The 13,879-nt window shown below is 39.7% G+C and overlaps 1 protein-coding gene across 6 annotated transcripts in view; it reads left to right on the forward strand.

Annotated features, from left to right (window-relative positions):
* Positions 1 to 13,879, forward strand: part of KIF4A (kinesin family member 4A) — a 91,711-nt gene that overhangs the window by 32,545 nt on the left and 45,287 nt on the right. For all 6 annotated transcript variants that reach the window (XM_074323590.2, XM_019748006.3, XM_074323588.2 and 3 more), the window contains 4 exons: positions 7,007 to 7,139; positions 8,808 to 8,866; positions 8,981 to 9,086; positions 13,607 to 13,663. In XM_074323590.2, coding sequence (XP_074179691.1) covers positions 7,007 to 7,139; positions 8,808 to 8,866; positions 8,981 to 9,086; positions 13,607 to 13,663 — 355 coding nt within the window. The remainder of the gene's footprint in view (positions 1 to 7,006; positions 7,140 to 8,807; positions 8,867 to 8,980; positions 9,087 to 13,606; positions 13,664 to 13,879) is intronic.

Below are 13,879 nucleotides of genomic sequence, written 5' to 3' on the forward strand. Positions count from 1 at the left end.
ATGGTTTGATATCCAGTACTGTCATTATTTGCTTTATTGCTCAGATTGTTCCTGCTTTGTCCACTAGGAGCTCCTTTAGGGTGGCTCTTGTGTTCCTCTTCTTCTTTTTTTTTTTTTTTTTTTAAATAAATATCCCTTTTTTTTTTTTTTTAAGATTTTATTAAAATACAGCTAACATACAATATTATGAGTTTCAGGGGTACACCATAGTTATTTAGCATTGCTACACCTGAAGAAGTGCTCACCATGATAAGTCCAGCAACCGTCTGACACCGTTCCACGCTATCGCAGTGTTATTGACTATATTCCCCATGCTGTACATACGTCCCTATGACTTATTTGTGTTATACCTGGAAATTTGGGCCTCTTATTCCCCTTCACCTTTTCCCCGCCCCATTTTTAGATTTTTCAATTACAATTGACATTCAATATTATGTTATGTTAGTTTAAGGTATACAGCACCGTGGTTGGACATCTATATAATTTAGGGTGGCTCTTGTGTTCTTTACCATACCCTCAACTTTTTCAACATTTCCGCAAGATGGTCCACACCCATCTTATATTTTCCCCACCCCAGTTCTGGAAGGAGCCCTGGGGTTGTTGTTTTTTAAGTGGAAAATGGTGTTTAGAACCCAGATGGGGTACTAGGTGTGCTCATTGTGGCTGGGGTGTCACTACTATAGGCCCTGTCAGTGAGTATGTGCACATGTAGTAACCCACACATACACTCATACATACACTTTTATATCTGACTGTATACATATGAAAATGCACGAGTTTATACTGATACCTCTGATTCCAGTCCAACACTACAGCGTTCATATTAGCCTCTCCCTCCTTAGTTCTAACTTTTTTCTCTGACTATTTACTTGTTCAGTTCGAGTATATACACAGTTTCAGAATTGCTAGCCTATACCCCTGTGAGCAACACTTCTGTGAACTAGATCACGTCATTGAGGGACAGTTCTTTTTGTCTTGAGGCTTAGAGTATCCAGGCAAGATACTGTTTCCCACAGTCAACGTTTCTATTCCACTTTGGGTCCCCCCTACATCTTCGTTTTAATTGTTTGTTTGTTTGTATTTTGAGTATGTGAAATATTATGATGGTGTAAGAGTCAGTTATACCAAACGATATACTCAGAGCAGAGAAATGCAAATCAGAACCACAATGAAATAATATCACTATACACCCATTACTATAAAAAAACACGGAATGACAAATTGGCAAGGAGGATGTGGAAAAATTAGAATCTTCGTGCACTGGTGGAGGAATTGTAAAACAGTATGTCTGTTATGGAAAGCAGTGCAGAGTTTCCTTGAAAAAGTAAAAATAGAAATGCCATATGATCCAGCATTCCCACTTCTGGGTCTATATCTGAAAGAATTAAAAGCAGGGTCTGGCAGAGGTATTTGTACACTCGCGTTCATAGCAGCAGTATTCACAGTAACTCAGAGGTGGAAGCAACCCAAGTGTCCATCGATGGAAGAATGGATGAACAAAAGTTATATACATACAGCGGAATATTATTCAGCCTTAAAAAGAAAGGCAATCTTATCACATGCTGCAACATGGATGAACCTTGCAGACATTATGCTAAGTGAAAAAAGCCAGTCACAAAAAGACAAATAGTATATGATTCCCTTTATATGAGATAGCTAAAGCAGTCAAATTCACAGAAACAGAGAGTACAATGGTGGTTGCCAGGGGCTGTGGGGGGGCACAAAGGGAGTTGTTGTTTAATGGGTATATAATTTCAGTTTTACAAGATGAAAAAGTTCTAGAGGTTTGTTTCGTAACAATGTAAATATACATAACGCTACTCAACTGTACACTTGAAATGGTTAAGATAGTAAATTTTATGTTGTATGTTCTTTAACACAATTTTAAAAAGAAAGAAAGAACCCACAAGAGAACTAGAAGAAGATACAGGCGAAGCTCTATGTGCATATAGGGATGGTTAAGAGCATTCTATAAATAAGAGCCATGACTGAAAGCTGTAAAAGAATAGACTTGGGGGCAGTTGTTTAATGGGTGTGGAGTTTCAGATTTGCAAGATGAGAAAGTTCTAGAGGCCTGCTGCACAACCATGTGAATGTACTTACCACTGCTGAGAAATACTAGCTCAGTGTTTTAATTTGCATTTTCAAAAATTGTGAGTGGGTTTGAGCATTTTTCCTGTTTCAGGGCCACTTTTATCTCTTTTTCAGGTTAATTGTCTGTTCATGTGTCCCATTTTTCTATTGGGCTTTTTGATCCCTTGGCTCTTTTTCAAAAACTGTGGTAACATATACAAAACATAAATTTGCCACCTTAACCGTTTTTACGTGTGCAATTCAGTGGATTAAGTACATTCACATTGATGTGCAACCACCGCCACCATCCATCTCCAGAACTCTTTTCATCTGGCAAAACCGACACTCTGCACCACTTATCAATAACTGCCCATTTCCCCCATGCCCAGCTCCTGGCAACCACCATTCTACTTTCACTGATTACTCTAAGTACGTCACATGGCGGGAATCATACACTATTTGTCCTTTTGTGACTGTCTTGTTTCGTGTAGCATAATATCCCCAAGGTTCATCCATGTTGTAGCATGTGTCGGAATTTCCTTCCTTTAAAAGGCTGAAGAATATTGCATAGTACATGTATATATATAAATAATATGGTGCCAAATATGTATATACGCATTTTAAGAAAGGAAAACTATTAAAATTGTAATACTCAATATGTACCAAAAATAAAAGATGAATACAAGTCACATTTGACTTCTGCAATGACAAGAGGTGCTCTAAGTGGTTCCCATCAGCGTCCAGACACTTCTGATTATGGCCAACTACTGCTTGAGCAATGTTGACCAAAGTGTCCACTTGTATACATTTTTTGGCACCCCCGGTATATACCATATGGTACACACACACACACACACACGCGCCATATATTGTGTATCAATTCATTCATCAGTGGACACGGGTTTCTTCCCCTTCTTGGCAATTGTGAATAATGCTTCTATGCACATAGTTGTGCAAATATCTCTTTAAGACCCTGCTTTCAGTTCCTTTGGGTATGTACCAAGAAGTGGAATAGCTGGATCATACAGTAATTCTGTTAAATTTTTTAATTAATCCTCCATACTGTTTTCCACAGTGGCTGCATCAATTTGCAATCCCTCCAACAGTGTACAAGGGTTCAACCCCTTTTCTCCACATCCTCACCAGCACTTATTTTCTGGTTTTGTTTTCTTTTTATAATAGCCACCCTAATTTTGGCCCTTATTTTTAATAGTTCTTTATATATTAGTGATATTAGTCCTTTATCTGTAGTGTGTTACAAATGTTTTCTCCTAGTTTGTTCCCTTTTATTTTGTTTATGGTGTTTCTTTGTCATGCAACACATTTTAATTTTTATGTAGTAAAAAGTTTATCAATCATTTCTATATTGCCTCTGGAGTTTCTAGCAACTTTATTGAGATATAATTTACATACCTTAAAATTCATTCATCTTAAGTGTACAATTCAGTGATTTTTAGTAAATGTACAGAGTTGTACAGCTATCACCACAATCCAATCTTAGAACATTTCTGTTACCCCAAAAAGATCTCTCATGCCATTTGCCCACTCCCAGCCCCAGGCAACCACTAATCTGCTGTAGTCTTTAGAGACGTGCCCATTACCGACGTGTCACGTACATGGGGTCAGGCAGTATGCGGACTTTGTGTCTGGCTTCTTTCACCTGTAATGTCTGTGAGATTCATCTATGCAGTAGGTAGCAGGTACCTGTACTTCATTCCTTTTCATGGCTGAATAGTATGTCATTGTCTTCCTAGACCACATTTTATCTACTCACCAGCTGATGGATTTTTGGGTTGTTTCCACTTTTTGGCTATTATGAAATATGCTGCTATGTATATTCACTTGCAAGTTTTTGTATGGACATATGTTTTTGGTTTTTTTCTCTTCTTATTTCACTTTTTTTTTACACTGTAGGACATATGTTTTTTATTGGGTAGATACCTGGAAGTGAAATTGCTGGGTTGCATATTTAACGTTTTAAGAAACTGCCAAACTGTTTTCCAAAGTAGCTACACTGTTCACGTGGCTTCTGGATTTTGATTCGTAGTTAGAAAGCCTTTCCCTGCACCAAGGTGAAAGAGAGATTTGCCCGTGTTTTCTTCTAGTCCTTATGCTGGTTTTATTTTTCACATCTCACTTTTCACATGGAGTTTATTCTTGTGTATGGTGTGAGCCTATTTTCTTTTAATATCCTTCTTTTCAATAACTCATAACCATTTTTTCTGATTATAAAAGTGATACATTGCTTCTTCAGGACTTTTATAAAAGTATTGTAAAAATCTGAAAAATTGCCATAATTTTGTTACCCAGAGATGATCACCCTTCTCTTTGTAATTCTCCCTCTTTGGGTAATTTAATCTTGGTTTCCTGATAATATTTTAAGAATGCTGGATAAAGAAACCTGGTTCAGAAGCAATTGGCATCTTCTTTGCCTTCAGTTTAGCACAGACCTGTTTCACATAGTACAAGACTATTGAAGGGCATTCCAGACTTCTAGCTACCTAGAATATACTACAGGATATGGTTTTAGCTGCCAAAGTAATAGATTCTAAGAAGCAGTTGATGAATTAAACAATTGAACTCAATTGTTTATGTTTTACGGAGAAATAAAGATGCTACTTCTTTTCTCAGAAATGTATATTTATGTTTTTAGAGACATTTCATGAGGCTTTTTACAAAATGTACAGTTTACATACCTGGGGTTTTTTTGTTTGTTTGTTTGTTTTTTGCTTTTTGTCTTTGGATTATATGCTTTTCTTTTTGAATGTGTGTCATTAAAGCTTTTGTATTGATTTTCTGCAAGTGTTTGTCAATTCGCACATGCTCAGCTAACTGGAATTCTTAGCACAGACAATTAAATAGTATGTGAAAGAGGAAACATTGGTTTTCCATTGTATTTTTCCCCATTTGGAGAAACCTTGGAAATTTTTAGGGGAAGACGCTATGGAATTAAAAGTGTTATTACTTTGGGGGTTGGAGAGTGACGGGATGGGCACAAAGAGTGAAGGGGATTAAGAAGTACAAACTTTCACTTATAAAATAAATAAGTCACAGGAATGTAATGTACAGTACAGGGAATATAGTCAATAATATCATAACCTTGTATGGTGACAGACGGTTACTACATTTATTGTGGTGCTTACTTCATAAGCTATATAAATATCAAAGCACCATGTTGTACATCTGAAACTGATATAATATTGTATGTCAACTATATTTTAATAAAAACTATCATTACTTTGGAGCTTGTCAACTTTCATAAACGGTGCATGGAAGTTTTCAGTTTAATAACAATAAGGAAACAAGGAAATATCAGAGCCATCTAAAATAACACTAAATTTACTGGTAGTTTATTTTTATAATCCACATTTTAATTGAATGTTCCATCATAAGAGTCTTAGTAAATTCTCAGCAATGTGATATGAGACCTTATGGTGTGCCTAGCTATGAACTTTTTGATAAAGAACATGGTAAGATCTTCCATAAGAATTCATGGAGGCTTTAAGCTGGGTGAGAGGGCATCTGTTCCTGCAGTCCTTTTCTATGCTTTATTGAGATTGAGAACAGCTGTTTCCTGTCTTTTTTTCTCTTTATTGTAGCCTTGACAACCATTCATTTTTCCCTTCAGTCTCCTTCAGATCAAATCTTCATATTTTTTCTGATTTTCTTTCCACCAGTCCTAATTTCCAGTCTTTTGAACAATTGATCCCAGTGGATTGTTAAAAAAACAAACAAACAAAAAACAGCAACTGTACTTCTTGTTGGTCTGCTTCATTAGTCTGGAACTGTTGTCAAGTAATCTGCACACATTCCAAAGGTTCTTATCTATATGTACCCTTCAAGCTCTTTCTGTCCCTCCCTTCCATTCCTATTTGAAATGGACAGCATTGTTGCCACCACCCACTCTAAGCTCTTTCAAAATGATTGACAAATGAACAGGGGGCTGTGGGTCATCAGATTCAGGAAGGCACGCTTTCAGAAGGCAGCACTTATTTATGGAGAATTGTGAAATGTGCTCTTAGTGGCCACCACTCCTCATTTCAACTTTCTGACTTCTTAAATGCTGTTTCCCTAAACTTCATAGAAATAGGTTATGGACTGAGTTGAAGAGGTTCAATTTAGACCCTGAGCAGTGTCATTTCTGCCTCCTCCATGCATTTTCTTTCCCTGCTTCCCTAATTTTTAATGATGGATTGAGAGTGGGATGAAGAGAGAACATGTGTCCTGCCTATAGTTAGTCTTCACTTCTTACCTCCGTGGTACAAATAGAAAGGTCCTAAAGCAAGAGCCGAGGGTAAAGTTTAGTCATTTCTGTTGCAACCATATGTGGCCCTGAATTATAATTACCTTCCTCCAAATCATTAATTTAAAGTATTTCAGGCATTTGTTTCTTATTCATCCAATGTACTACCTGACTAGGAGAATACATTGTGATAGACACACTTTTTCTAGACTTTGGAGGTAATTTTTTATTTTTTATTTTTTCGTGTAAAACAATGTAATTGTTAGACATTTATACCCCTCACACAGTGATAACCACCCTCCCCCAATCTACTACCCCTCTGACATGGTATGTAGCTGTTACAATTCCATTGACTCTATTCCCTATGCTGTACTCCACATCCTGTGACTATATATATATTTAATTGTAGTTGACATTCCATATTATTCAGCTTCAGCTTCAGGTGTACACTACACTGGTCAGGCATCTACACCGTCCATGAAGTGGTCTCCCTAATAAGACAAGTGCCCATGTGACCCCCTACAAAATTTTTACAGCATTATTGATTATATTCCCCCCACTTAGAATTTGGGAATAATTTTTAAACCACATCCCTACCCAAAAGTCCTATGCGATGTATTTTTCTCGACCTCTGATATAGGTGTTATCAATCAGGTACTTTTTTCTAATCCGTTACTTTCTTTGTTTTAGTGTGGAACCATCTCAGAATCTCCAGTCTTTGATGGAGAAGAACCAGTCCCTGATAGAGGAGAATGAAAAACTGAGTCGTGGTCTGAGCGAGGCAGCTGGTCAGACAGCCCAGATGTTGGAGAGGATCATTCTGGTGAGGCCCCGAGACCAAGCTGCTAACAACCCTGAACATTTACTAGTTTTTGTTTCTGAAATAGCTGACAGGCCACTCATTACGAGGGACCAATTCTGTGGAAAGAGATGGACAAGTATTACCATATGCCCCACGGAGCCCCTTGAAGTAACTACATGGCCTTATATTCAAACATACAGAAAAGTTAAAAGAATTGTATAGTGAACACCTATGTATCCACCACAAAGAGTCTACAGGAATCCCATTTTGAAAGAGATTTGTTCTAAAACACCAGAGAGGAAAGAACCAGGTCCCTGAGTCACCTTAAGTCCTGCCTGATCTTTATCCAGAATACCAAGCAATACCTATCCCTTCAATAAGATTTTAGTTTCTCTCCTTTCCCCTAGCATTGTCACATTTCAGTCCCATCCCAAATGCTGCCATGGTGAGATAGAACTGCTGGGAAATTAATTTTAATTCCTTTCACGTATGGTTAATTTCCAGACAGTGGATCACTACGTAGCCCATCACACCAGGTCTGTTTACTGCTACCTGTCTGGTAACATCCTGGATTGGTGCATGCTGGCTCTACCACTAACGTTTTTGCACTAGTCTCAGTACAATTCAGTCTTTGATAGCACAACTATTGCCAGAGTGAAAATGAGTCTCCACCAAAATGTAATTGAACATCTGTAATTTACACCCCTTCATGCGTCAGTGTGCTCTCTAGTCAAGGAAGGGCAAGCTGCTTAAAGACTCCCTTAAAGGGGGCCACATCCTCCGTCCGCTGGATTGCCCGTCACTAGTCGAAGGGGGGAAATGGGACTGAGGGGATTTTTATATGCAGTTTTCTGCATCCATGCTGCATTTTATGCCTTTGAAGTCACTCTAGAGGAGGTGTATGTATGGTGGACGTAACAGACAGTGCTTGTTATTCTAGCCACATACCCACCTGACCTTTATAAGGTTCTTACAGTGGCTGCCCAATAGGCTTATCGTTTGATATCCTACGAGAACTTCATAATAAGCACAACATTTTTTATGCTTCCCAAATCTATCACAGCATCTAGCATGTTACAGATACTGTGATTGAAATAAAATGGAAACTATCCATCAACATTCCCAGAACATGGCTGCCTCTGCCATTTTTTCTTCCCTGCTTTCATGCTTGTGCCTCACCCCTTTTCTTGCTTTCTTTTGCTAAAACTAGCCTACCACATGAGATGGTGTAACTTGAAAAAACTCAGCTCATACTCAGTGCGAGGCCCTTTTATGTTTGAAATGCCCTTATGCTGGGGCAGAGAACAGTATAGTGTGGGAGGCAGCTTCAAGTAAGTGGTTTTTCTGCAAACAGCAGGGGGTAGCATGCCAAGAAGTAATGCTTTTTCCCCCAGTTGCAAAGTTCTCTGGAATTGAGGCTTCACGCTCCACCCATAGTCTGAGCTTCATGGCATAAGACCCAGCTGCTTGGGTGCTATTTTTAGTAGCTCATGTTGACTGAAAGGCTAATTTCCATGACTGGTAAAAAACAACATTTCTCACTAAATAACCAAAGCCCACTAAATCTGCCATTCCAGCAAAGGAGGCAGCCTCTCTACCTAGGTTTTAACCCATAGCAGCAGAGAGAGGGCATAATTAGGTAAGGCTGTCAGGCGCGGCCACTGATTATCTCATGGGTCTTTGTTGCAGACAGAACAAGCGAATGAAAAGATGAATGCCAAGCTAGAAGAGCTCAGGCAGCATGCGGCGTAAGTTGCCTACCAGACATTTGGTACTGACCTATACCACCTTGCCATCTACTCGTGCCCCCTCTGGCCTTCACACTGTGATTAACCCTTGGGTTCCTTTGCTTGAATTTTCAGCTGCAAAGTGGATCTTCAAAAGCTAGTGGAGACTTTGGAAGACCAGGAATTAAAAGAAAATGTAGAGATGGTTCGTAACCTACAGCAAGTGATCACCCAGATAGCGGTAAGCCAAGTGGGGCCAGTGGCACCTGCCAGGTTGCTTTCAGTCCTTCTCCTTGACGCGTATAAACATGTCTAACTGTGCCTTTTGCTGAAACAAGCAGACTGTGAGTGATGTGAGGACAGAGATCATGGGTCATTGGATATGATCTGAATATGAATTTGGTAAATCACTCATAGGTTACATATGCAATGACACGTCAATATTTCAGTATTCTAAAATCAAATACTGGAAGCAGCAACACAGCAGTGCAGAATTGCCTGGGTAGCACGAGCTGCAGTCATTGATTTGTGGTCCTTTCAGTGTAGGCTAACTTAATAAGAGGCCTTGTACCACACCCCGATTTTAAATAAGCTGGGTTCTGACAAATAGCTTAGAACCAGTGAGTACTGTAGCTCTCCTTTATAAGCAGTAACAAATTCGTTTGAATGATCATTCTGCTATAAGTTCCCATTTTTATTTATTTTTAGAACTAAGGAGTCCTTGTGGGCTTGGGAAGGAGTTATTTGTTGTTTTTCCCAGCAGGATAATTCTTATAATTCCACCACCCTAAAAAACCTCTTTTTATGGTTGTATCTGAGGCCTAAGGCATATGTACTTTTTTACTGGAATCATGTTATATTAAGGGCTCATGGTTAGTTAAGGAGTTAGGTTCCATCTATCCCCTCTTGTGTATTATTCGGAAGCAGTCATATGTATGTAAATGCTTGGTGGTAATTCCTAGCTCTCGGTCAGAGGTGTTTTTTTTTTTTGGTTTTTTTTTAATTAAATTTATTGGGGTGACAATTGTTAGTAAAATTACATAGATTTCAGGTGTACAATTCTGTATTACATCATCTATAAATCCCATTGTGAGTTCATCACCCAGAGCAGAGGTTTTAATTATACCAAAACAGTGATTCTCCACCCTAGGTCTTACCCAGTGTTTCCTAGACTTGTCAGAAGGGTATTCCAAAATCATCCACACCTAGACTTTGCTCCAAAGAGTCAATAAAAATAATACAGTATAGTGTTATGGAGGGAAGGGTCAGTATGGCCAGTTCCAATAAACTAAATGAGTAAACTCACAAAAAGACTAGAAAGCCATGTTTTAAAATAAGTAGTACTACACAACACTTCGTGAGCAGTTCAAGATGACAGTATCCAGCAAACAGGCCACAACAATAGAGAACCCAGGCTCCGAAGCCAGACAAACCCTGGTCTGAAGCCACTTCTGTCACTCACTAACTATGTACCCATGCTAAGTACTGTATTAATATCCAAAGAAGTGACTCAAATCAAGATTAGTTATCCAGCGAATGCACTCAGAGAGTGCCCGTCATGCTCCAGTGGTGCCTTGACTCAGGTGGTTACCTGCAGTTTGGCTCAGGTAGCAGATTTCATTGTTCATTGTGGTGAAACTGGCTGGAAGGCTGTTACCATTTTCACAGCTCTTGCTCAGGAACATCCATGAAGTGCCACCCCACTAACTATCAATTATTTTCAAGAATTGTTCTTGCCAGCCTTGTAGTTTGTGAGTTGGTCACGGCTCACAAGTGGGACGGGAGCAAACAAGGGGCAAAGGGAAAGGAGCCAATGAAAACTAGGAAGGCTCTTATGTCTGTTTTCATCCTCTTATAATAGCAATTTGAGCAAAGCATGGTAGGAGCACAAGGAAGGGGTGATTACTGCCTAGAAAATTCAGGAAGGCCACACAGACAAAACTGGGTCCTCAAACATGAATGAGTGCCACACAGACAAAAGGGAAAGGACGGTCTAGAGAGGAAAAGGTGTATACAAAAACAGAGAGGTGTGCAAGTTTAGAACACGGTGAGCATATAGAGTACCTGCCAGAGAATGGCCATCTCAAGGTTCTATTTCACCATGTACAATTCCGCTTCAAAATAGCTGAAACATCTGATGGATGAACACCTTGTGCGAGCTGCCTCCGAACAAAAATAATCCAGGCTGCAGAACCCTACTGGAGCCAAAGCCTCTAAGATCAGAAGAGTGATTCAGGGCTCCATTGTTTATTGTATACGACCACACCACCTCATTTCTGGGGCTTCGAGTCACATGGGAAAGGTGAACAAGGAAGCCCACAGACCCAAGTTAGTAAAATAAGAGAAGGCACATCCTAGGTGAGCAACTGGCACTGTGACTGGTGCCCAGTGTGGATATAGAGGAAGTTGCGAGTGGTGGCTGTCTCAGAGAACTCGGTACAATCGCTGTGTCCGCCACTGAAATTCATTTGGCCATGCAGCGGGAGGGCGCTAAAGACTGCCACTAGCTGATAAAGTCCCTGGCTTCCATCCTTTGTCAACAGTTAGGCAGAATAGGCCCTTGCACCTATGGCTCCTGCTGGACTCTTGAATGAGAGTTCTCATACCTATTGTTTGGCGACCCTCCCAACTACATATTTTTTTGGAACTACAAAACAATGTATCCTGTGGCTTTTATTAAGACTCACTACAGTGAAGACAAAATGTTTAAAATGTAAGTGCTTGTGCCCTTCGTTCCGGATTAAAACTATTTTCATTTTAAGTGGCGGGTGAACACCCCCTGTTCAGTTATGAAGGCAACCATTGTTCTCAGATCTTCCTCCTGGGGCTGTAAGCACTAAACTGTACCATTTTTTTCCTTAAAATATAATTCAAGCAAACCTCCTTGTTACAGTTACCTGTGAGGAAATTCATGCGGTCCTTTCAGTTCCCACAAAATCAATTTTTTATGTGTTTTTATTCCCTCCTCCAAGACCAGTTCCATAAAAAGCATTTTGTATGCTTGGTAATGGCATTGCCTACATCCTACAAGCACAAATTTCGTTTTGGAAGGTATTGCTGGGTATTGTAGCTCAATGTACCCTAGCCTTGTTCCCCTGACCACCAACTTAGCAAATCAGGTATTTTTACCTTACAAAAGGTTCTCAGTTGTAGCCATAGGATAAAGGAGAAAGGGGTGTTTAGACTGAAATAAATCTTATTGTTATACATTTACATTTAGGATTATATAGAACAAGTCACCAAAGCTGAAACCTTAGCATTATGAAATGTCATTGGGCCAAAAGGTAAATCCATAGTAACAACATGTCTTCTTTAAGGGATAACCCATCTACTTTGATCCTGACCCTCTGGAAGGTACTAGAAAAAGTCTCCAAAAGCCAGTGTTATAGGCCCTACTAATCTAGGACGGGTCTATAACTAGTCCTTTTGCTGAAACTTAAAACACGGGAGAGAAGGAAATGTAACTATTAGCCTATAATATATTGAAGTGCTCTGTTTTGGCGTGTTTTTTTTTTAAGGATTTAATATGTCCTGCCCTTAAAGAATCACCAGTACTATAAAGCATGATGAGAAAAGATGTTGGAACGTTGGAGCTTCCTTTGAATTCTCTTTGAGTCTCACTAGTTGAAAATTTCTGGGCAGAATAAAGGAAGTGCTTTACAAATAGCACTTACTAAGGGCCTCTTCACTCCTTACCTTAAAGGTACTGAGATTTAAGTTTCAAATCTATGTACCATTTCAAAGCTATGTACCATTTCATTGGGCTGGTGCAGAGACTCCTGGTGCTAGCCCTAAATTCTTTTCTTGCTATTGAGCCAATAGCTCTTTCTATGACCTATGACCCCCTTAATCGTGTGACTTCCTGGAAATAATCCTTTCTTCCCAGGGCTTTGCACAGTCACTTAAACAGAAGTGGTAATCCGTGTTGCAATTGCCAAATGAAGTCTAAATTTCAGTGGGGAGAACAGAGCTTGCGCATATTGGCCTATGAACAAATTAGTCCTAGTAAGTGGTTTTAGATTTCCCTTCTGGTAGTTGTTCCAATGCCCAAGAAAGGAAGGTGCCCTTCTCTGGAAGGGAATCAGTGCCTGCCCTTTCCCTCCGAATAACCACTGCCTGGAGTAGCGACATATGCTCAGTTCTTAAATATAAGAGGGACAGAGGCTGCACTATGTTTGACTTCATGAGAACATTTTTCTGGGGTATCCACCTGTGGCATTTATTTCCTTATAGGGTCGGCTCTTGCTACCTTGACCGACTGTAAAATAAAAATCAAAAAGAACCCTTTATTCTGTTCCCTTTTCTGCTGCATCGCCTTTATTTGATATGTCTGTTCTTAGGATGGTGTGTCCATGAAAACTGGTGAGGCCTGGACATTACGGAAGTAGATTTAGTGGTAAAAACATAAAAAGAAAGGGTGGAGTCTAGAAAGTGGGTTAAAGTTTGGCCTGTTGGAAGGGCTAAGCGTTTCAGTCTGGCCCAGTAATCTCTGGCCAAGCAAGAGAGGTGCAATAAATATGTCAGTTGCTTCATGACTGTGTTTTACATAGAATGCACAATCAACCTTTACAAAGAAGACAAACTCCTGAGAGGTGGGAAATGGAAATGTGGCTCTTGGAGTGTACATGACTACAAATGAGCCCAGCACCGTAAATGGTCGCTCTTATCTTGAAAAAAAAAATGAAATAACCAGTATCCAATCCACTGGTAAGCTTCAGTTCAGAATCTTTTCCTAAACTGAAATATCACTTGTCATTGCAGGATGAAACTGTTGCTTGCATGGCTGCATCCATTGATACTGCAGTGGAACCGGAAGCTGTAAGTAACTGGCCCCTTTGTGTAGAACCGGGAGCTTTAACTGCCATTTCCTGTAATTTATCACTCAGCTGGGGAAGACAAGCCCTGATTGCTCCCATCCTCCACGGAATGCCTTGGAAATCCCGAAATCTTGAGTGTAAACCTCAGCTTTGTAAAATCCCTAACTTGGGTAGGCTCTGTCTCTAATGGTAAACTGGAAAGGGGTGGCAGGGTTTC

This window comes from Rhinolophus sinicus, chromosome 18 (genome assembly GCF_057876585.1).
Source record: "Rhinolophus sinicus isolate RSI-liver-muscle chromosome 18, RSI-T2T, whole genome shotgun sequence".
In the NCBI taxonomy this organism is placed as follows: domain Eukaryota; kingdom Metazoa; phylum Chordata; class Mammalia; order Chiroptera; family Rhinolophidae; genus Rhinolophus; species Rhinolophus sinicus.